The 22,967-nt window shown below is 36.8% G+C and overlaps 5 protein-coding genes and 1 pseudogene across 12 annotated transcripts; 2 read left to right on the plus strand and 4 right to left on the minus strand.

Moving 5' to 3' along the window:
- Window positions 1-660: 660 nt before the first annotated feature.
- Window positions 661-1,463, minus strand: LOC117628707 (calmodulin-like). Its single transcript, XM_034361212.1, has 2 exons — window positions 1,324-1,463; window positions 661-973 (listed from the first exon to the last, which is right to left on the minus strand). The coding sequence occupies exons 1-2, from the start codon at window positions 1,397-1,399 to the stop codon at window positions 798-800; spliced, it is 252 nt and encodes an 83-aa protein (XP_034217103.1). The 5' UTR covers window positions 1,400-1,463; the 3' UTR covers window positions 661-797.
- Window positions 1,464-3,326: 1,863 nt separating this feature from the next.
- LOC117628694 (phosphatidylserine decarboxylase proenzyme 1, mitochondrial) lies at window positions 3,327-8,412 on the plus strand. Of its 3 annotated transcripts, XM_034361192.1 has the most exons (13): window positions 3,327-3,602; window positions 3,914-4,002; window positions 4,480-4,533; window positions 4,669-4,734; window positions 4,942-5,002; window positions 5,173-5,282; window positions 5,387-5,640; window positions 5,759-5,865; window positions 6,185-6,252; window positions 6,816-6,893; window positions 7,412-7,534; window positions 7,806-7,966; window positions 8,107-8,412. In XM_034361192.1, coding segments are annotated over exons 1-13 (1,332 nt in total). In that variant the 5' UTR covers window positions 3,327-3,442; the 3' UTR covers window positions 8,108-8,412. The 3 variants fall into 3 exon arrangements, with proteins under 3 accessions (XP_034217083.1, XP_034217082.1, XP_034217084.1); XM_034361191.1 differs by having other exon boundaries at window positions 7,806-8,169; XM_034361193.1 differs by lacking the exon at window positions 4,669-4,734 and having other exon boundaries at window positions 7,806-8,169.
- Window positions 8,413-8,906: 494 nt separating this feature from the next.
- Window positions 8,907-10,345, minus strand: LOC117628482 (calmodulin-like). Its single transcript, XM_034360949.1, has 2 exons — window positions 10,187-10,345; window positions 8,907-9,290 (listed from the first exon to the last, which is right to left on the minus strand). The coding sequence occupies exons 1-2, from the start codon at window positions 10,260-10,262 to the stop codon at window positions 9,127-9,129; spliced, it is 240 nt and encodes a 79-aa protein (XP_034216840.1). The 5' UTR covers window positions 10,263-10,345; the 3' UTR covers window positions 8,907-9,126.
- A 4,648-nt stretch (window positions 10,346-14,993) lies between these two features.
- Window positions 14,994-15,893, minus strand: LOC117627950. 2 transcript variants are annotated; one of them, XM_034360273.1, is made up of 3 exons: window positions 15,715-15,893; window positions 15,445-15,597; window positions 14,994-15,288 (listed from the first exon to the last, which is right to left on the minus strand). In XM_034360273.1, exons 1-2 carry the CDS (start codon window positions 15,718-15,720, stop codon window positions 15,445-15,447), a joined length of 159 nt encoding a protein of 52 aa, XP_034216164.1. In that variant the 5' UTR covers window positions 15,721-15,893; the 3' UTR covers window positions 14,994-15,288. The 2 variants fall into 2 exon arrangements, with proteins under 2 accessions (XP_034216164.1, XP_034216163.1); XM_034360272.1 differs by having other exon boundaries at window positions 15,449-15,597; window positions 15,715-15,892.
- Window positions 15,894-16,978: 1,085 nt separating this feature from the next.
- On the plus strand, window positions 16,979-21,051 carry LOC117627059 (formyltetrahydrofolate deformylase 1, mitochondrial-like). Of its 5 annotated transcripts, XR_004585711.1 has the most exons (10): window positions 16,980-17,185; window positions 17,287-17,399; window positions 17,856-18,006; window positions 18,110-18,183; window positions 18,282-18,441; window positions 18,780-18,878; window positions 18,992-19,078; window positions 19,861-20,031; window positions 20,532-20,633; window positions 20,740-21,051. XR_004585711.1 is itself a non-coding variant. In XM_034358949.1 (8 exons), exons 1-8 carry the CDS (start codon window positions 17,036-17,038, stop codon window positions 20,005-20,007), a joined length of 981 nt encoding a protein of 326 aa, XP_034214840.1. In that variant the 5' UTR covers window positions 16,981-17,035; the 3' UTR covers window positions 20,008-20,208. The 5 variants fall into 5 exon arrangements, 1 of the variants encoding a protein (XP_034214840.1); XR_004585712.1 differs by lacking the exons at window positions 20,532-20,633; window positions 20,740-21,051 and adding an exon at window positions 19,219-19,346 and having other exon boundaries at window positions 19,861-19,963; XR_004585713.1 differs by lacking the exons at window positions 20,532-20,633; window positions 20,740-21,051 and having other exon boundaries at window positions 16,979-17,185; window positions 18,979-19,078; window positions 19,861-20,208.
- On the minus strand, window positions 20,372-21,576 carry LOC117628930 (annotated as a pseudogene).
- Between the last annotated feature and the right edge of the window lie 1,391 nt (window positions 21,577-22,967).

Genomic DNA, 22,967 nt, shown 5'->3' on the forward strand with positions numbered 1-22,967 from the left:
AACTTCTCTCTAAGTTGACCCTCTCCGAAAAAGAGCATAAGCATTTTCAATCTGTGTTGTTCCAATAAAGGATAGATTATATGTTGTGAAATTATTGTTTCTTGCAGTCTGCATAATTTCTTATAGTTTCTGTTATGTTCTCTTCTTCTCTCTGTTTGACTAAGTTTTGGGTTTAAGAATTTGTTTCTGAGGTTTGTCAAAATTGATTCATGTCTATTTAAGTACCTTAGCTCAATTTTAGTTTGAATCACGTTTCAAAGTCACCTTTATTATCCTCTAAAATTGAGCTAAGATTCATGTCTATTTGAATCAATTTTAGCTGTTATGCTTGTTTTTTGAGTAATATAGAAGATTTTATCTTGATTATAATTTTGAGTAATAACAATAGTCGATTATGAATGTTTTTTTTTTTTTTTTAAGGGATTTGAATGTTACCTGCTTTACAATTGTATGCTTTAGGTTAATCCAAATTTGGTTGAAGAGTCAAATGCAGGCGTCTTTTTCTTCAACTCATAGAAGCTGCCAAGTTCAAAGAATGAAGGGAATTCTTTGTCTTGTTTTACTAATTCTTATATTGTATTGACTTTCGAAGGGGAGACAGAGACGGTTTTATTCTTTGCGAATTTCAGTTTTAAAATTCCTTCTATGATTATCCAAACAGGAGAAATTGTAATTTCTGTCATTTTCTAAATTCTATATACAAGATATCCAAACACTGAAATTTGAAATAGACGTAATTTCAAATGTTGTAATTACAAATTCTGTCGTTTACAAATTCTATGAAAATTAGAATTCCTTCATTCAAACGCACCATTAGGGTACATTAATTTTTCCATGAAGATCAAGTATTGATCAAAGCGAACCCTCCCATTATCACCACCCATCTGTTGAAGAAATTCTTCCAGTTCTTCCTCAGATGGGGTTTGCCCTAGTGAGGTCAATACATTCCGCAACTCATCGGTAGTGATAGTGCCTGTAAATAAATAAATAAGAAAATTTTATTCAAAAGCACATGAACCATTTTCTTGAACATGTTTTTTGTCAATGAAATTAAGTTCTATAACTAAGCAATGAAATTTAAATATTAAGGTTGATTTAGTAACTTAATTCAACATTTCAACACACGTATTCTCTTTTGTATTTCTACGTTTGGTATGTAACGGTCACCACGTGTATAACATGTTATGATCTTTCTTGTATCCATGAAATGAGAAAATTTTAGATGGAATAGACTATATACAATTAGTGATAAAGATGAGAAATTTAAGTTGAGATGGTAAAGCCTAATATACACATAAATATATACAAAAAGAGGGATCTAACCATTGCCATCCTTGTCAAAAATGTCGAAGGCTTGCTTGAGCTCCTCGACTTGCTCATCGGTCAAATCGGAATCCATATTTCCTTCTATTTTTTTTATATAAAGAAATATATATAAACTTTTGTACTGTTTTTCTTTGATGTCTCTTTGAAAGCTCTGAAAGAAATGGAGCGAAATGGAGGTATTTAAAGTTTCATCAAATTCTCTCTCTGCAACTGTGAATGAATGTAGTTGTTTAAATGGATGGCAGTAAATCTCGCTGCAGCTTTTACCACAAATATTTGTTTTAACTTTCAACCTCAGGTGAAAATGCAACACTCAAGTTTGCCATGTAAAAATCCACCATGAATCATGGCACGACATATTCTTCAAAAGTATGAACGTTTCGCGAGTGCTTTAAGTAAAAATCCACCATGAATTTGGGATTGTGATAATTGCTAATATGTTGCATGCAGCATGCTGATGTATAATAACGTTTCGCGAGAGTTCTGTCCAGGCTCATATTTTTTTCAAGTGTGAATTTGCACATGTTTTTTGGTTTGCAAGCCCCCTCCAACTTGACATGACCAGGATAATAGGTGAGGATTTTGTTACTATCTGGCGACATATGGTGATGAAGCTCAGCTCCTCTGAGCATGGAGCTGAGGCGATCCAGTGGTTTGTTTTTGGACTATGGAGAATCTGGAAAACCTGGAATTTGGCTCTCTTTGAAGGTGCCAAAGTTGATCCAGCGGAGGCTATATTCATCTTATGCTGAACCAAGTTACTGCGTACCGTGCGGCTAAACAAGAGTTTCAACCCCAGCTTCGTCAGGCCATCAGCAGCTCTGAGCCCTAAAGTTGGTGTAAACCCTGGCCGGGCTTAATCAAGGTAAACTGCGACGCTGCCTGGTCTGCCTAGCAGTTGCGCGGAGGAGTCGGCTGGGTTATAAGGGACAACCATGGTCTGCTCTTATGTGCTTGTGGCGAGGGAGACCTTCGCGGCTCTTCTGCTCTGATGATGGAACTTCTTGCACATGCACTCAGTGCGTATGCCCAATTTACCTCATAGACGTAATGGTGGAGTCTGATGCCTAGCGAGGAATCTCAATACTCAACAGACATACTACAATAGATTCCGATCTTGAGGGGATTGTCTTTGATATCGAGCAGTTGATGGCTCATCTCACTCGGCTCTCCTTTGTGTTTGCACCCCAACGTTGCAATCGGGCTGCCCATACTTGTTTTGTTTCTAAACAAGGGGGTAATCATGTGGAACTGACTGACTTTTTAATATTCTTGCCACATATGTAAACCTTACTATTCTCTATTAATAAAATTTTCCAGCGACTTTGACAACAACAACAAAAAAAAGTTCCGTGCAGGTAATTTTTTAATGAAATAATATGGCATCAACTTTCTGCTAATTTTACCCCAAATAATATATATGCACATGAAAGGATGTGAGAAAAATATTCTCCTGAAGACAGCTAGGGAAATGGAAACTCAAATAACATAAACACCTAAGTACTTTTTGATTGAAGTTAGGCATGGCAACGGGGTAGATTGGGGCCGAGCGTTAGGTAACGAGGACTCGTATGGGGATTCGGGACCTTGGTGCTTTTTTTTAAAAATTAAAATTTGTTCTTAAATGAAATAATAAAAAATTATAATGCAGTGGATGAAAAAAATAAAAAGAAAATAACACAATACAATTTCGTGTAAAACAACATATAATCATACTCCGATATTGAGACAGAAATACCATAAAACTAATAGCTAATGGATGGTGGTTGAATTTTCGTTATTGAGGAAAAGGAAAGCAAAATTAGTTACTTAAATGGTTTTGGTAAATGGGTACTTACTTTCATAATTTTGTTAACTTTTCCATTATTCATTCACTTTGTAGGAAAAAGAAAGTCGGTGATGACAACTGTCGGTGGGGATTTTTTGTTTTTTGTTTTTTGTTTTTTTTAATGACAATTGTCTGTGAGTTGGTTCGGAAAGTAAAATCCATGTCAGGGGGGTGTCCAAAGTTATCATTGGGGTGTAAATAGAATCGCAAGCCACTAAATCCTAAACCCTGCTTACCCTGCAGGGGTGAGAGGCTTAAGCCTGAAACTGAATCAAATCTTTTAACGAGATGAAGTTTAGGGCTTCACATAGAGTCTGTATATTCTCTCACTCTACACACCTCAATTCCCTCCATAACCAGCGACGATGCTTCGCTTCATTTCTTAAAAAACTCCATAAAACCCCTCAAGCTCGCTCCTTTTCCAATGGCGGAGGTGGTGGTTCTAAAGGTCAGTGTTTCGCTTCCGGCGCTTAGTTTCTGTTTGGTTGCCGAGAAAATAACGTAGACAAAAGGAAAGAAACTTTGTTTTAGTGGAATTGATTCCCCAATTTCTTTTTTCTTTTATGTATCAGATAAATAGAATTCAAGCATTGACGTATCTTGAATTAGTTGCAAATCGTTGTGATTGAGCGTTGGCGCTATAAATTTTGAATTTAGTTTTTGTGATTGTTATGAGCTATTTATTTGTTAAAAGTTATCATTAGTTTTTTTTTTTTTTTTTTTTTCAAGTGTGTGAAGCTAATTACAGGCTGTGTGCAGGTGATTCTTTTCTCTTGCCTGGTGCAACGGTGGCTACTTTGCTTATGCTTGGTGCTCTGCATGTTCGTCGGATGTATGATGACAGGAAGGTATATGTGGGTGAATTACATTCCACTTTTCAATAAAAAATGTGGGAATAAATAAATGAATGAATGAAATCAGCAGGATATGCGCGTTAACCATGATTGAGACATGCCGGATAATCTGCCGTATAACAAAAAAATCACATGTCAGATGTCAGATGTTTATCTAAGCTTGAGAAGGTCTTTTGAGTAAAAGGAACAAAATATTCAACCTTTGCCTCAGAATTCGAATGTCTAGTTACGTAGTTACTGTTATCACTGTCTGTCCATAGTGGTGAATTCAGTAGATTACATGCTATCTCTACCCTTTTGGTGCATAACACTTGAAATATGCAGTAGAATACTTTCTGTGTGCATTTATGTGTATTTGTTATATTGTGTTCTATATTCCAAATTGATCTCAGTTGTTACAACTAGGAACATTCTAGAAGTTGCGATGATTATTTCACATGTCTTAATATTTCCCCCCCACTTGATTGATAGGTTGAGGAGGCACTGGAGAAGGGAACGGAATTTGAGTTTCAACCTGATGTAAAAGTAATGTATCAATAGTAATCGTTGCCTGATGTTTTGTAGTTTCATGCTTTCACTTATAGCTTCTGTGTTTTAGTTGCAAAGTTGGTTGTCCATTTCTGACTTTGACTTGAACTTTATTTACATTGGCAACCATAGTCTACATTTTTAAGATTGCTGCCTTTGCGCTCCATTTCCAGATGTTGGGGTTTATTGACCAGTGTGGTAAGTGATCTTCCTGTTTCTTGATTCCTCATCTTTAACAAATCTATTTCCTTTTCAAGCTACATGTTCCATTTATTTTTATTTTGTGTGTGGAGAAAACGAATTTATTTTTGTAGCTCGACTCATAATATTGTCTTAGTTATTTATTCTTATTGATATCAGATTAAGTTTTGAAACTATTTACCCGCTAGACAAAAATGTTTTCAGGAAATCCCAGTCTCTCTACGTCCGTATGTTTATGGAGCGTGGGCTCGAGCATTCCATTCAAGTATGATTTTATCTTTTTCATTATTGTTGTCATCAGACTTTTTTAATGTTTTGCTACAATAGCTAGTCATTTATTAGTTTTGAATAGAATGGTAGAAATTTGTGCATGAAAAAAAGTGAAAACTGAATGATATATAATATATTGAAAATATGATATGTTTTGCATTGTAGACTTGGAAGAAGCAGCTCTCCCTCTGGATGAATACACATCTTTACGAGAGTTCTTTGTTCGCACCTTGAAAGAAGGTTCCAGGCCTATTGACCCTGACCCACGATGTCTGGTAACTGGTAACCAGCAATTTGGACTGCTTATTTGTCCAATCTGTTCCACTTTGAAGTGTTTTTAGCATTATGTGACTTGCACGGCTGCATTTCTGTTTTGAAGGTTAGTCCAGTGGATGGTACTGTATTACGATTTGGGGAGCTTAGAGGAGCAGGGGCTATGATTGAGCAAGTCAAAGGTTTTTCTTATTCAGTTTTTTCCCTGCTCGGTGCAAGCTCCTTTCTTCCTTTGATAGCTAAAGGAGATGTGCATGAGGAGAGTAGTGAACCAGAAAATGCTTCCAGGGAGAAGAGTAAGAAGTCATGGCTGAGAGTTTCATTGGCTTCTCCTAAAGTTTGGGACCCTGTATCAACATGGTAATGAGATACTTGGATGCAAATAGTGTCATTAGTTGACACATCATTTTTCCTGATATTTATGATGTACCAAGTTGAATACAATGCAGTTTAATAAATACATAAATTTTCTTTGCAGTCCTATAAAAGGCCTCTTTTATTGTGTAATTTACTTGAAGCCTGGAGACTATCATCGCATACATGCACCAGCTGATTGGAATGTTCTTGTCCGCCGTCATTTTTCTGGTAAGCTTAGGGCTGCGAAGACCTGCATGTTGAACACATTGCGGCTGGTTCCTTACTTAACTTGAGGTTAACGGTTCTGTGGATTATGAAGGAATTTGCCGCCTTGGAAAGTTCTTTATCTTTATATTTCTTTAAATTTTATGGACCGTTCTGTGTATTTGCTTATTCTGTAGCAAACCAAAAGCAAATACATGATTGGTTGCCCAATTTTTAAGTTTTCATTTTATACTCTCATTGATTACCAGTGTTGGCTCTAAAAATCTTGAGTTAGCTATTTCATTTTCTAGTTACATTTATGATCTTGGTATTTACTTTGCAGGTTGTCTACTTCCTGTAAATGAACGTGCAACAAGAACTATCAGAAACCTTTATGTTGAGAACGAACGGGTAAACTTTTGTATATTAGTTTATATTAACAGGAATTTAACAATTATCAAGATGTGCTGCTATTTATGTTTGTGGTATCATCGCTTTCATTCGTGTTATGAGAGATGCTTACTTGTTAAACAAATTAAATAGTGGTTTTTTTTTTCTTCAATTTTTTTTTTTAAATTTTGGGGATAGTGATGGACAAAAACTAATCAATGAGAAGATATGCAAAAACCAATTAACGAAAATGCAGGAGATGATTTTAGACATAATAAGGGCGTGTATGAGATTAAATATTCTGGATGCTATGCTGCAATGCATATAAGTGGAATTTGACATGGTGACACATTACAAACAAAAACTTGCATTTCTTGGAAATATCTGGCCTTCTCCTGTACTGTCAAATCATCCTATTGTTCAAAAGTTCTCCCAGTGTCAGATAATTTAATATATCAATATGTCAACTTGCTTTGCTGTGTTTGGTCTTCCCATCTTTTCCAGGGTAAATATGGGTCAACATGCAATTCTTCCTTTGTTCTTTTATTGATTTATAGTTGTCTTTGCAATTCTTATGCGATCAGGTTGTGCTTGAAGGTTTATGGAAAGAAGGATTTATGGCACTTGCTGCTGTTGGAGCAACGAATATTGGTTCAATTGAGGTCAAGTGTTTCCTTGCATATGATGAGTTGAATTCCCAGGGGACACACTTGCACCACACACACACTCACAAACCAAACATGGAAACACTTGCACATAGAAACAATTCTTTTACTCACTTCTGGGTTTGGCATTTTCTAACTTAAAATAATGTAGGCAATTAACCTGAGAATGCTGAATTTGAAGGAGGTTATGGACACAATCAAATACTGTGCATGGAAGGGCTGGGTAGTGCATAGGGTGGTGTTTCAAGAAAGTATTTAAACGGACATCTCTTTTAATAAGTGCAAAATCGATTCTATAACAATCCAATACTCCCCTCCACAAAAACGAAAGGCAAAAAACTGAATGAAGATCAAATTTCATGAGTTGCACCTTGTCCAAACTGAAGCAAACCCAGATTGATGGGTGTAATGTTTTTAGTTTTATTTTTTCATTGGACTTGGGTGTCATTGGAGTACTAGTTTCTACTGATTATTTTTCTTTTGTCGTTGAATCTTTCTGATCTTGGACATGGCAGCTTTCCATTGAACCGGAACTTCGGACAAACCAGGCAAGAAAGAAGTTACTGCACTCAGAGCCTCCAGAAGAACGGATATATGAACCTGATGGTATTGGTAGGACGCTCAAGAAAGGAGATGAGGTTAGAGGTGTATTTTGAATGTCTTCCAGGATTTCCATGCTTTGGTTAGTTTTGTAATGTCAGAGAGAGAGAGAGAGAGAGAGAGAGAGAGAGAGAGCAGTTAATGTTTACGTGGTTTTTAAAATTGGTATCTCAGATTCTTATGCTCCTCATCACCAAACTTATGAGCTCTTCCATTGGTTTATTATCTTGATCTGTTAATGTTTTGTGCATCTATCCATTCGAGGTTTTTATTTTACCGGTTACTGTCTGTGTGCTTCCATCTATTCAGGTAGCTGCGTTCAACATGGGATCAACTGTTGTGCTTGTCTTCCAGGCTCCCATATCACTATCACAAGAAAATGGGGATTCCTCATCAGAGTTCAGGTTTTCGGTCCAACGTGGGGATAGAGTCCGTGTCGGGGAAGCCTTAGGGAGGTGGCGGGATCAGTAGTAAGCCCTGGGTAGCTAGACTATAATATGGTGTATTCAATCTTTTCATGATGAAACAACAAAAGAGTATGTTAGCCATGTACCAAATTGCTGAAATTGAAGCAATATATCATTAATCAGCGCAATGCTGCCTTTTGCAGGTTTAACTTTTTCGATTAATGAGAGCAATACAGGTTCCAGTTATGGGAATATATTGAAAGAAACTTGGATGTTCATAAAACTCCTCCACAATCTACCAAGCTAGCACTTTCATGGAGATTAGAAAATGAATATGAGATAAGAAACTACCATATAGCTAGGTGATTATTGAATGGGAGTGGTTTGATGTGTCGTTGTTTGCGTCGAATGTTAGGAAATTCTTACATATTTGTCCATCTAATTATGTGAGGTGATTTGATACTAATATGGTCTGTTCATTAATCATCTCATAATTGGGTTTACTATCACACCGTGAATCCCTTATTTTTAAATCAAGTTTATATAATTCAGAACATTGAATAAAACTTTTGGGTTTTTGTACTATTGTCCCATGAACTTCGATTTGTGTATCGTTTTGGTGCATGAACTCTTATTTTGTCACAATTATTAGTTTGTGATTAGTACATACTTAAGTAAGCACATTATAAGACAATGATCATTTGGTCTAGTAACACTTAATGTCTATTTTATTAGAGGATATTTTGAGTACAAATTTTATGGACGGACAATTGTTGATTAATAAAAGGTCATAAATACTTTTAGGGGCATTATTGCACCCTTCCCCTCCTTCCATTTTCTCTTTTTATTTCTCATCCTTTATTGGGCTGTCCACAAACACCCACCCCCAAAACGAAGCTAGGATTAGTTCGTTTTTCCTCTTTCTGAGTACTTGGACGAAATTAAGGAAATTTTTTTTTGGTTACAAAAATGAGAGAGAGAGAGAGAGAGAGAGAGAGAGAGAGAGAGAGAACAAAATTGCATTAAACCTTTGTAGAATGATTACAAAATGTTAAGAGTATCACTTACCCTTTTATTATGAACAAATAAATATCTATCTTAGAAAGAGTGAAAAATTTATAGATGTACTTGTCATTATTTTGACAAATTGAGTATTTGAATAAAATAATCACATAGGGGTTTGATTATTATGTTGGGCATAAGAATAATAATAATAATAATAATCACTGAGCGTTCATGAATTTTGCCATGAATTTCAAGAATTGATCAAAACGAACCCTCCCATCATCACCGCCCATCTGTTGAATAAATTCTTCCAATTCTTCTTCGGATGGGTTTTGCCCTATTGAGGTCATTACATTGCTCAGCTCATCGGTAGTGACAGTACCTGCAAATAAATAAAAATAAGTAAATAAAAATTATTCAAAAGCACATGAACCATTTTCTTGAACATCTGTTTTTGTCAATCAAAAGTATGAAATGATGACTAAGGGAACTTGAGTTTTAGAACTAACCAATGAAATTTAAATATTAAGGTTGATTTAGTAATTTAATTCAACATTTCAACACATATTTTCTTTGTATTTCTATGATTGGTACGTAGTGGTCACTGCGTGTATAACATGTTATGATCTTTCTTGTATGCATGAAATGAGAAAATTTTAGATGAAATCGGCTGTATACAATCAAGGGCAGAACAATGATAACAGCTAAACTGGACTCTAGCCCAGTGAGCCTTTTGAGGATTAAATATAGCCTAGTAGATTAAAGTATAAAAAATCTATTTCTTTATGAAACATGTACACTTTTTCAAGTCTGTTATAGAATATATTTTTAATTTGATAATTTGTGTTTTTGGGTTGCATTTAATATTTATTTGTCTTATATTAAAGTTTTTTGAAAATTAGCATTTAGCCATACACTCGAGATTCTAAGGTCCTAAGTTCAATTTCCCCCCTCCTCAATATTGCTTGTATAAAAAAATAAAAACAAAAACTTTTTAAAAATAAGTCAATGAAACTATGAACTAACATGGTTTATATGATTTAATGTATACTTTTATTTCTAGAAAGACTATAGAAACTGGAAGTAGCAAAAAATAATTATCATTATATTTTAAGCTAATAACTTTAGTTAGTCCATCCGTTAAAAAATTCTTGATTCCCCTTGTATACAACCATGTGTTTAGTCATATACAATCAGTAATAAAAGACGAGAAATTTAAATTGAGATGGTAAAACAAATATATATATATATATATATATATATAAAGAGGGATCTAACCATTGCCATCCTTGTCAAAATTGTTGAAGGCTTGCTTGAGCTTCTCGACTTGATCATCACTCAATTCGTTAGACATATTTCCTTCTGTTTTTTTTTTTAATAAAGAAATATATAGAAACTTCTGTACTGTTTTTCTTTGATGTCTTTTTGAAAGCTATGAAAGAAATGGAGCAAAATGGAGGTATTTAAAGTGTTCAAATTTCTCTCTTTGCAACTGCAAATGAATGAATGTAGTTGTTTGAATGGATGGTAGTAAATCTCGCTGCAGCTTTTACCACAGTTATTTATTTGAACTTTCAACCTCTGGTGAAAATGCAACACTTAGAATTTTGACTCGGTTTGTTGGGGGTCTTTTGGCTTGGCACCTCCTCCGTCCAAATTTTTTCTTCATTTTTATTGAAATGTTCATTTTACATAATTTACTTTTTAATTTTGTCTAACAGGACCACAAATAAATTGAAATCTCAACAAAAAAGGAATTTGCACTCTAAAAATAATTTCTTATATTTCATTAAATAAAATTTATGGCATCTCCTCAAGTACAAAATATATTGATTAATGAAAAATAAGAAAATTGTTATGGACTCAAAGTTGATTGAGTTACATCTTCTTCATGGGAAATTCTATTTTGAGCTAAATTATTAGTATTATTAATCACATTTATTTATTCATGATGAGTGAAAAATTGAATGCAAATGGAAGCACTTATTAATCTTCATCAGAAACCCAATTTAAATTTAAATTAGAGGTATCTGAGCCTCTACATTTAGCCACTACGTATTTACCCGTATTTCGCAAGATCTTAACCGTTCTAATAATCTAACAACTCAAGATATGACATGTCAATTTTTAACTTTTGATACCTATCTATTTAATTAACTCCAACTTAACACCGTTAACCCTAAACCACAAGGTGTGATGTGGTTGGCAAATTGCCACCTCTAGCTGGCGGACTGCCTGGTACCTAACTGGTAAGGGTTCGAAACCAATTGGGAGCACTTTGTGGCCAGGGACAAGCCAAATCCCGAGCGGGGATTAATCCAACTCTTCAATTGTGGGGACATCTCGTGGTATATACCAAAAAAAACAAACCCTAAACCTATCAGCAACTACTCATGACACAGCCCACCCTACCCCACTCACGGCAACCCCCTTCCCTCCTATAAAAAACCATATAATTAACTCAAACTTGAAATATTCCAGAAATTGATGGGTGGAGACGCGTCATAATTGTTTATGAGTGTTAGGTAATTTGGTTTGGGTTAATTGGGTAAAAAGTGTGGGGATCTTTTTATTCCAACAGCCTAACGAATGAGCTTGGGTTGCCGAAAAGAGAAACATGTATGAAATTGCCCTTTGAGTCTGAGTTCAAGGATCAAGTCCCAAGAGTGTTTTAAAAGGGTAGCTAAGTCTTAGGAAACACCTTGGTCTGCTTTACCAACAAAACCAACAGTCGCTTACAGATAAATTCTTGGCTTGGCATGAGAAGCTTGTGGCATGGGAGCTGAGCATTCATGAGTTTAGTATGAAAGAGAGAAAGGAGGAAGATGGAAGAACAAAGCATGAAATTGAAGGGTTCCAGATGGGATGCTTGCCTTCGATGAATTCTCATGGTTGTTGGGAGGCTTGCAGCAATTAAGGTGAGTTGTTTTTGCTGGGTCGGAAGTGACTCCTTTTATAGGCACTAAAAACCTTAATTTTATCAAGCCACCCTCTCCCCTTTTCCTTCACTTTCTTCCATTCCATTCCATCTTATTTGGTGAAACTTCCCTAGCCTGAGCATGTAGGCATGAAGCTTTTTGGAGTTCCAAGGTCCTTAGGCAGCTGGACTTCTCCATGTGGGTGAGGAGCCACCCATTTTTGTTACTTGTTTTCTCACCAAAGCTTGAAGAGGAAAGAATGGGTAAGAGTGCTTGGTCAAAAAGGTGATCAGCACATGGGTTTGTTTGGTTTTTGTGGTTTGGCTGTGATATGGTTTTAATAGAGATGTACAACGTTGGATATTTTATAAGGTGTTGGGCTGGGCTGTTTTGTTTCCAGCGCTTGTGAGTTCCCTTTGATTTCGTCAGGCTGCTAGAAGCTTTGGCTGATGTGGGATTTTATGGGCTATTAGGTTTTCTTAAGGTGATGGGCTACTAGGTTTTCTCTCATGCTTACCCATATGTTTAGACTCAAGGAATGGGCTTGAGTTTTGGAGCTCCCAAGTAGCCCAAAACTTCCACTCCTTAGACCATCAATGGGCCTTGTGAATGCTCGTAACCATCCATACCACAACCCGCTCAACAAGCCCCAGGCATTCGAGTGGCTTGGGCCCACTTAAGCTTGTAGCGTGGCATGTTGCTTAAATAATAATTTTCCGCTTGATGTTGCACTGGGCCAAAAATATATTTAGACCCAGCCTTGAATTTTTTGGGCCTCAACAAAAGTCCACCATGATAAGACCTAGTTCTTGCTTTTTATTGCATTATTATGAAAAACATATTAGCTGGTTGTTTGTTAACATGGTTGTTAATTCATAAAGAACAAGAAAGGTTGGCTGTGAGTAGGGAAGAGGGTTTTGCCGTGAGGGGGGGTGGGGTGTGTCATTGATGGCTGATAGGTTTATGGTTTGTTCTTTATTATTTTTTTTATTTTTTTTAATTTAGACTTAACGCTGTTAAGTTGAAGTTAATTAAATAGATAGGTGTCAAAAGTTAAAAATTGAAATGTCATATCTTGAGTCGTTAGATTATTAGAATGGTTAAGATCTTGCGAAATGCGGGTAAATGCATAGTGACTGTAAAAGCTTGGGATCCTAGTTATATATTCATTCTTAGCACTAGTGATATAGATAAAATTCTACATTATTTAATTTCTATAAACAAACTCAGAAAAACCCCAAAAAAGGATAGCTGGCCATGTTGAATTTAATTTTGATTATTAAATTACTTTGATGTCATTTTGAGTGTTTTGGGTTTTTTTTTAATGAGGTTTTAGAGTTAAGCTTGTTTTAAGAAATCAATGAAAGTTTTGTAATTTATAGGAAGTTCAAAGCCTCTATGTTGTGTTGTAAATGCGGTTTGAGTGTGTTTCTAAAGTCCATTTCATGTAAGTTTTTTTAATTATAATTTGGACTCCTATATTGGGCATAATAGTGAAACTCCCTTTACATTATTGATTTATTTATTTTGTTATGTTTGTATTGTAGGATTAGAAACTTGGAAAGAAAAAAAGAATTCTTTATTTTATTTAAAATTAGATAACAGTGGGTAAGACATTATAATTCTTGAGGGGTTTGATGAGGTTGATGTTTTGGTGTAAATATAATCTCACACACTTTTGTTTTTTATGAACAATACAAAATATTAATGTCTGCCATCACTCGTTATTGCCTTGAAGTGTTGTTGCTATAGCCATGGCCTTCAACATGCACAGGGTGCTTTGCCCGCTTGGTTCTGAAATTTCGACTTGTTAACACCATTGTTAACATACCTCATATATTCCAGGCCAAATTACCCAAAAGAAAAGAGCACCTATAATCACATGAAACCATGAACGCCAGTTGCTAAGAAACTGTTACAGTTAGGCATGTGTTCCACCAATGTCATCGTAGTTTCGCTTTTAGCAATTTTATTTTAAATTCATCGTTGAAACCCTCATTTCTGTTAATTGAGTGCACGGCGTAGTCACGTGTTGCGCACATGTTCATGTAGTTTGGCCAAATTTACACTAAGGTCACTCTATGCCACTTCACATGTGCGCGACTCGAATTCATGCCGTCCACTCAATTGACGGAAATAAGAATTCGCAATTGGCTTCATCCACTCAATTGATGGAAATAAGGATTCCCCATCGGATTGCAAATCGAAACCAACTAAGCATGAATCTTAAAGTAAATAACGGACCAAAGTATTTTCAAACCTTAAGAAACAATGCAAACATTACAATTCCTCCCAGTCCTGTTTAACATTCAATTCATACTTCTCCCAATTTGGGTTAACTACCAGCAAAAACTTAAAACCGCCAATTCTTACAGGCATGTCTTGCAGCTAAACAGAACCAGAAGAAGATGATAAAATAGACAACCACAAGAACCGCAACATGCATTTTATTTTGGTCTCTCCCTCTTCTTCTCCAGCATAGAATATACAACTCACAAGAACCATTCAACTTATTCTAATAAACTCTTCTAGCATTTCAGATGAAAACCAAAAACATGAAAGCAATGACAAGACCTAGAATTGCTGAATGCCACTACTACTCAGAAAATTTCATTTTGACCAGTCGATAACTGGGTATTCACACAAGTAGGATACTCATCTCAGTCCACCAGCTGATCAAATCCAAACAAAACTACATTCAAGTTTATTGGTGAGATTAGTAGTGTCACACCCACCACCTTCATACTCAACTCAGCTAACACTTTTATCCCGACTTATTGGAGTCATCTACCGCTTATTGCTGCTCGGAATTACCAAACTGTATCTTTTCTCGTGGATCTTCCTATCATTACTCACTCATCCCACCACTTTACATCAACCAAAAATCACTTACATCAAACACTTCAATGTATCCACTCTCTTAGTAATAAACCAATTCAAATTGCATCTTGTAAAAGCATACCAGAACACACAAGGAACCACAAAAAGCATGTCCTGCATTATACAATGATAGACAGAAGACATTCTAATCATAAATATCGTTTCTCATACCCAAACAGATTCAGATCTAAATTATCATACGGCTCAAAACGAAAAGTATATCCAACAAATTATCTACACAACCTTATAGCAATATGACATGATTGTTCAGTGGAATTAAAAAAATGTGAAAAATTATTCCAGGCAAATGGGTATTTGATAAATGATGCGCATCAATTCTAGCAGCATAACTAAATCAAGAGGTACAAAAACAGAAAACCAAATGCATATATCATTGTACAAAATCTAGTTAAAATTCCAAATAACCCATATAACAGATATGAAGTTTCAATGAATTTACATTTGTAAATGACGGATCCATCAATGGCCTTTGCTGCTTTTCAACTTCACCACTCAATTACACGAAAAATCGAATCCGAAATTCCTGGAATCTCAGTATCTCTCTATATCAAAACTTTGTTCCTGAAATACCAATCAAAACAAAAATCCCAAATTAGATTCAGAACAAATACCTAAACTTGAAGTTCGCAAATTTTGGAGACTGCGGCAATTTGAGAAATATGGGAAATTTAGGGGAGGGCGGAAATGGTGAAAATGCAAAATCTGAAAAAGGCACACCTACGTCTGTTTGGAGTAGGAAGAGGAAGAAGGAACACGCTTGTTACGGAACATCATGTAACCGACGGGTAAGACTACTCCGATCATCATGATGGCCGCTCCGATCACGTATCTCAGTGGGCTCGGCGGTTCCACCTCTATCAATCTCCTGAACTGCACCGGACAGGATCACAGCCCCTCCATTATTTTTAATTTTATATAAATAAATATAGATCTGGATCATAGAAGAAAAATAGAGAGAGAGAGAGAGAGAAAGAGAGAGAGGGTTACAGGCATTGTTGGGGCTCTGAAGATTGAGAGAGCGAGAGGCCGTCCGACGGTGACGGCGACGGTGACGGTGGCGGAGGATCGTTTACTTTGACGACGGGAAGGAAAGGATCGGCCTTGAGCCCTTTGTCAGGAATCAATCGCTCATCAATTCATAGCTGCTCAACATCTCGTCGTTTGGTACTGTGATCTTACTTTTGGGAGCGTTGGATGGGCTTAGCCCAGCTATGTGGCGCGAAGGGAGAGCCCAATAGCAACCTTAGTCAGTTCTCCACCAAGCCCAACTTTGTTTTCTTCTTGCCTTTTTATTTTTTTGTTCTTTTATGTAATTTTCTTTTGACGCAAACGATATTGAGGGAGGGAAGAATCGAACGCATGATATGGAGTAGGCACAGAATGAAATAGTTTCTTGGATATACTAAACATAGATATGCTTTATCCTTTTTAAGTGTTTTCAAAATTCCATGGGCAGTCACTTTGTATAAAGTAATATGCGTTCCGCTAATGATCATTTAATTCAATAACATTAGTTAATTATTGAATAATAAACTCCCGCCATCTATGATTTTGCTCCTTGTCATGTGGTAGTTGTGGGCTTATAATAAATAATGAACCATAGTTGCATCAACTAATAATTGGCCAAAATCATGCTAATCGTGTGATCTGTTATAATGTGGAATAATTTTAGAATGGAAAATACCAAGGAGATCATTTTTAGATACCAACTTGTCTACCATAATGGGACCTATTGTATTAATGGGCTCCACCTCTATTAGAGAAATGATACACAAATTAGTATCTATTGTTGGTCTCCCTAGCATGACCCTTTTAAAATCGTTGAATTTTTTCATCGAATTACCAAAGTGATTTTTCAAGATCTTATTTATGATAAACAATTGAAATTTGTAGTGAATATAATTTCGAATAAGTGAAGCACTCTAATTATATATAGTATTACTAAGCTCTTCGTGTTTTCTTGAACAAGTAATATTGAAAGAAGAGGAAATTAATAAAAGACTACGGGTGTATGGATAATGGATTAATGCTCTTTACTATGTGATCAAAGATCGCAAGCGATTGGTGTTAGCTCAAGTGGTGATCGAAGAGAGGTGTGGAAGAGGACTATTGTAGTCTCTATTTTTTTGGGAAAAACAAAAATATTAGTAATTTCCTTTTTTTTTTTTTTTTTGGCAAGTGGCAGTTGGAAAGTCACTGACTCATGACTCGGTTGCAAACCAAACGACACCTAACTGGACGACGTATTTGTGGAGGTGAAGGCCAAGCGCGCCACCATTTGCATTTGCAGATAGAGCGAGCGATAGAAATGAGCCTTGTCCAAAGAGCCTCTCCAAGCCTCCCCAAGCTTTTTGGATTTGCAAAGAGGTCCTTCAAGTCCTTGAGATTTCCGGGTGAGCCCCTCGACCCTTCGTCTTCTCCCATCCTCTCCTACGGAATCCATGTCTTCCATGCCCCCGTAAGTCCTATCCTCTTTATCTCTTCTCGCATCGCAGTAGCTTCATTTTCCTTCGTCTTCTTTTTTTTCTCGGGAACCAAATGGGTGTGTTTTCTAAATAGGATGCAGTTGGGATTGTGGCCAAGCTCTCGGATTGCATTGCTTCTAAAGGTGGAAACATACTCGGTGCCAGTGTCTTCGTGCCCGAAAACAAGCACGTCTTCTATTCCAGAAGGTACCTTTTGATTTTGCTGTTGGATATTTTTTGCCAAATTTCTCAGATTTCATTTGCAAACCGAAATAAATAAATAAGGAATTTTTCTGGTTTTGTTTGGATGGATTGATTGATTGATTATAAGTGCCAAAGCTTGGAATGAGTTTCATTTGATTGTTTTTGGAACTGTGTAATATTGTTAGGATGAAAAATCTAGTAATTCAACTAATGAAGTATGCTAGTTTTTTTATTATATTTATTCAAAGAAGAAGAAGATTAAAATATGCAGAGTCAGCTTTTCAAAGTAATGACTTCGAAAGAAATGGAGCGTGTCGATTTGACAGGTTGCTTCCAACTATCCAACATTAGTTTTTCCAGAGCCGGCTATTGTTTGATGCAATATGTTGAATTGTACGAACTCTGTGATTAGATAGAACCATGAGACAGCTGAAAATCTAACCGTCTGCAACTTGGCAGTGAATTTATTTTCGATCCCATTAAATGGCCAAGATCGGAAATGGATGAGGATTTCCGTAAGCTGTTGACAACGTACTCTGCGATGAGATCTGTTGTCCGGGTTCCAGATCACGACCCCAAGTATAAGATTTGTATCCTTGCCTCAAAGCAGGTGTACCACACACAAATGTTCTTATATATGTACACACCTAGATACCCATGTTCTTATAAGTTCTAATGTTGTGTATATTAAAACTGTCTTTATGTTGCTGCAGGATCATTGTTTGGTTGATTTGTTACATCAGTGGCAGGAAGGCAGACTTCCAGTAGACATAACTTGTGTTATAAGGTGAGGTTTTTGGAAGTTTCAGTATTGTAGTTCATATTTTGGTTTTCATTCGGAACTTTGACCATGGTTGCACTTCCTTGTTTTCCTTTTCATTCCAGTAATCATGATAGAGGTCCAAACACCCATGTGTCTCGCTTTCTTGAAAGACATGGTATACCTTATCATTATCTGCAAACAACCAACACTGACAAAAGAGAAGGGGAGATATTGGAGTTGGTTCAAAATACTGATTTTTTAGTTCTTGCCAGGTACATGCAGGTAAATCAGGTTACAGAATTCTGTGTTCTCACCATTTCATTTCAATTATCACTTCACTTTCTAAAACAGCCATGGGTAAAAGGTGTTGAAATTGAAGTTTGCAGTGCTGACTGAAGGAACAAGCTTCTTCTTGTTCTTTCATTCTAGAACTAGAAGTCAAATGATAGTAAACTTTAGTACCAAAAAGGATAGTAAGCTTGAAATCTATCAAATCCATTAGTGTCCGCTACTTGAAGGAAGAAAACAAAAGAATAAACAAAGTACACATATTGCAGATTAGTTGTAAAAGATTAATATTGTAGTATTTATGAACTAAAGCATTGTTTTCATTTCCACAGTTATTATCTGGCGATTTTTTGAAGAGCTACGGAAAGGATGTAATTAACATTCATCATGGCCTTTTGCCATCATTCAAGGGTGGAAAACCATCTAAACAGGTTCACACTTCTTGTCCTTCTATTTGTTAAAACATATTGTTGCCATTTGAAGTATATCTATGCTTCCATCCTAACTGTCTATGCATGTTTAATTTGGTAGATTATGTTCGCAGGCTTTTGATGCAGGGGTGAAACTTATTGGTGCAACAAGTCATTTTGTCACCCAAGAACTCGATGCTGGTCCTATTATTGAACAGATGGTAAATACAATTTTTTTACTGCTGCTTTTAATTTTGCCCAGTTCTGAATCTCTGACCATACAGGCTGATTTTCTGTGGCGATTATTCTCATTTTTGCTGCTATTTGAAAGTTACACCCTTTTTTACTTTTTTTTTCATAGAAAGCTTTGGTTTTTCCTGGGCAAGTGTGAGATGGGAACATGATGACATCAAGTTAAACAACTGAACCAAGCTACATAGAACATGGATCACATTGAAAAGCACGACTTTGCTACCCACCAAGAGCGTGGTGGGTGGTGGTGGGTGGGATAGTCTTAGTTCAGATTATATATCTTACTTTTAGAAGTTAAAGTGCTTTGAAATGCTCGATAGTCAGAATCTTACTAAAACACAAACTTATGTGAGCCTAAGTAAAATGCTTTCAATGCCTTCATCCCTCATTAATATTCTGTTCTGGTAATAAGAAGCATGATTATAAAATTTTATCTCATACCCTGATAACATCATTACTCAGCTTTGTTGGTTGTTGCATCGCATTGTATAAATTTTTTGTAGAGTTTAATATTTAGTGGTCGAAAGAAAAGTATATGCTGCTGAAGAACTTGTGCAAACTTGCTGATTTCTGGCTTCTGTAAATTGTTTAAGACAGACATGCTTGCATTTTAGATTATGTGTTCTGTGTGCAATGCCCGTCTGTGGGACCTGGAAATTAGATTTATTACCAAGCATTGATATTCAATTATGTGTATATTGTAACTGTAGCAGCTTATAGAGTTTACAATACATTCAACTTCAATATGCAGGTTGCAAGAGTTTCACACAGAGATAACTTGCAGAGTTTTGTGCAGAAGTCAGAGAACCTCGAAAAACAATGCCTTACGAAGGCAATCAAATCGTACTGTGAGCTGCGAGTGTTACCTTATGAGGATAACAAGACTGTTGTATTTTGAGGGAAAAAAGAACATACTTCTGAGGTGAGGTGGCTGGCATCTGTTTGTACATTGTATCATTCTTATAAAAAGTTGAAAATACATATTTTCTGCCTTTAAGGGCACGCAAATGAAAATTATAGTTTGACGGCCCACAGGTTGATTATGAAATTGGCTTTATGCATGTCATAAATCATATTTTGAGGAGTCATTTTATTGGGATGATTTTTGTTTGAACTCCTTATTTGCGCGGGTAACTGCGCGAACTTAAAAGGCAAAAAAGCAAATAGTAGGGTCTAACTTAGACCCATCCCTTTTATTTTGTTTCTATAAAACGAGATATTTTCTTCTGTGTTTTTCTTTTTTTCTTCTTTTGGCATGCAATCTATTCATCTTTAGCACCAGCTGAAGGAATTTCAGCCATTCCCCTATCATAGGGACTAATGGCAGCATTCTTTCGGTAACTTTGATTTCAAAGCCGATTCTCCTCGCAAAGCTAAAGAAAGACTTTGTATTACTTAATGATCAATGGCTTAAAACAACAGGAAGACAAGACCATGTTGCGTAGCAATGTGTCTTTTTATACATGTATGCACTGTCACTCATTGGCAAAAAGTAAAGAAGCAAGACAAGAAATTCATTACTTGGTAAATTTCTGTGCATATTATGATGATTCTTCAAGAATTCTCTTAATCTTTTCATTTGGAAGCTGAAATTTTTGCTTTCTTTTGTTTACTTTTAAATATGAGCAAGTACCTGTAGCAGTTGCTGCTGTGAGAGTCATAAGGTCACCAGGACTTTGAATGTCCACTGCTGATCTAACAGCAGATGCCACACGGCCATTTCAATGCAATGCAATGCCAGCAACTCTGTAGCCAAAGCCAAAGCCAAAGCCATGGTCGTTTTTGAGCCAGAACCACTAGAGTTTTCTGCTGCAGTCAGTTACAGCAGCCAAGGCTGCAGCAACTCCTGCAATGGAGACAGCATAATGCACTCGTGCTCTTTCTACCCGTTCCTTATCTTTCTTATTCACTGTGCTACTAGTGAACTCCTTATGGTGGAACTATTTGCCCATAAACTTCGTTCTCTGAGTATTAACAGACTTTATAATCTTTCCTGTCTGCAAGAAAGAATCAGAACAATTAGAAAACAGAACTGAACTTGCAATTCAGACTTACAACTATTGATAGAATGTGCCATCCCACTCCTTAGTTTCAGGAATACATAGGCAATTCAATAGCAAGCCATGAATAAAGGGGACCAAATTAGGGACATACTGTACATGCATACATTCGTTGGAGTTAAGGGAGACTAGCTTACTAGTTGTGGCACAACAGTTGCTTCTGGGAATTTGTCAGGACTTTTTTCAAGTAAAATTTGCTTCTGCTTTTGAGCAAGAGCCCTTGAGATTTCTGAAGCAGAAAGACTCCATGAACTTGACAAAAACTCCATAGGCTCCTATGGTGTTTGTGGCTGAGGGATTGCAGGCAAGGTTGGCACTATTTTCATCTCCTTAGCTTCCTCTACTACATGTTGTAGCCCATGCGAAGAACCAGCAGTCTTCCAAGCTGAAAAATAACCACTTTCCATTTCTTAATTTCAAGTTGTGGTCTTTCTCCAGACAGTTGTCAATAATAGGTCATATAGCCGAGCCTATCAGAGGACGCCACGTGGCCAAGTAAGGTTGGGGCACTCATATACCGATCCGACCAAGTTGACTGCCCGAGGTACTGTTAATAGGTCTTATAACCGAGCTTATCAGAGGACGCCACATGGCCAAGTAAGGTTGGGGTTCTCATGTACCAACCCGACCAGGTTGACCACCCCAGGTCCACTGTGACGTCATGTGACCAGAAAAGTAGAAGCGCTAGTATACTGACCCAACCAGATTCCTGTCAGACCAAGTCACTTCACGCACCTAATACCAGCATGGTGGCTGAAAGAGAGCATTTAATGCGTTTCACATCCAAGCCAGGTGTCGTCTGACTACTTGGTCCCTGATAATCAGCATAGTGACTGGTGTCCATAACCACTCTCTGATCCCAGCATTAGGAATGGCTAAAGGTCTTCCTTTTTTGCTAGATTGAAGGAGATTGGAATGGCTAAAGATATCTCCTTTTGCTAGATTTAAGGAGATATGATCTCCCCTTCTCCCTCCATAAATACTCTTCACCTACATTGAGGCTAGGGCAATAACTCCGTTCTCCAGAAAGCTCCATCCATTCATTCTCAAAAGAAGATCATCAGTTCTATCTTTAACTTAGGCATCATAGTGGATTTGGCTGGTACCATACCGGTCCTTCCCCATTTTGATAGTCTAGCTGCTTGAAGTGTGCAGGTTATCCTGGAAGATCGATTCAACCCAACAGCCCAAAGTACTTCCAGGTCCTGACCCGAGTTAGGACCCTCGTCCAACAAAACCAGTCTCCCTATCAACAAAAATGTTCTAATTAATCAAAAAAGCTTTTCTTCTTTAGGCCACCTCCACTGCAGCCCATTTTGCCATGGCAAGAGGCCCCCCAAGTGGGGTTTGGACCTCCAGCGCAGGAGAAGAAGCCCAGGTAAGCTTTGGGTCCCACCAGCCCGGGCAAGCCCAAAGGCAGATCTTGCCTGGAATTCAGCCCGAAGGGGGTGATGTCAGAGAGCAAAAAAAATCGAAAAAAATTCAATTTTTTTTTTTAAAAAAAAAAACCAAAAAATTATGGATGTTTTCCCTATAAATACATAACTCAATTTCTAAATTGTTTATATTTTGTTGCTTTTTTTTTTTTTTTTCCTTGTCCTTGCCCTAGCCTTTTGGGGTGGAACCAAAAAAGGCAAGGGTACCACTATTCACATGAATAGTAGCAGCCTTTGCCTTTGCCTTTGCCTTTTGGGGTGGACATGCTCTTAGAGCAACTCCACCCATTTGCTCTTAGCCATGGCAAGGGGGGAGTTAGGACAGCCACTATTGAGGTGAATAGTGGTTGCCCTTGTAAATA

This window comes from Prunus dulcis, chromosome 5, assembly GCF_902201215.1.
Source record: "Prunus dulcis chromosome 5, ALMONDv2, whole genome shotgun sequence".
NCBI lineage: Eukaryota > Viridiplantae > Streptophyta > Magnoliopsida > Rosales > Rosaceae > Prunus > Prunus dulcis.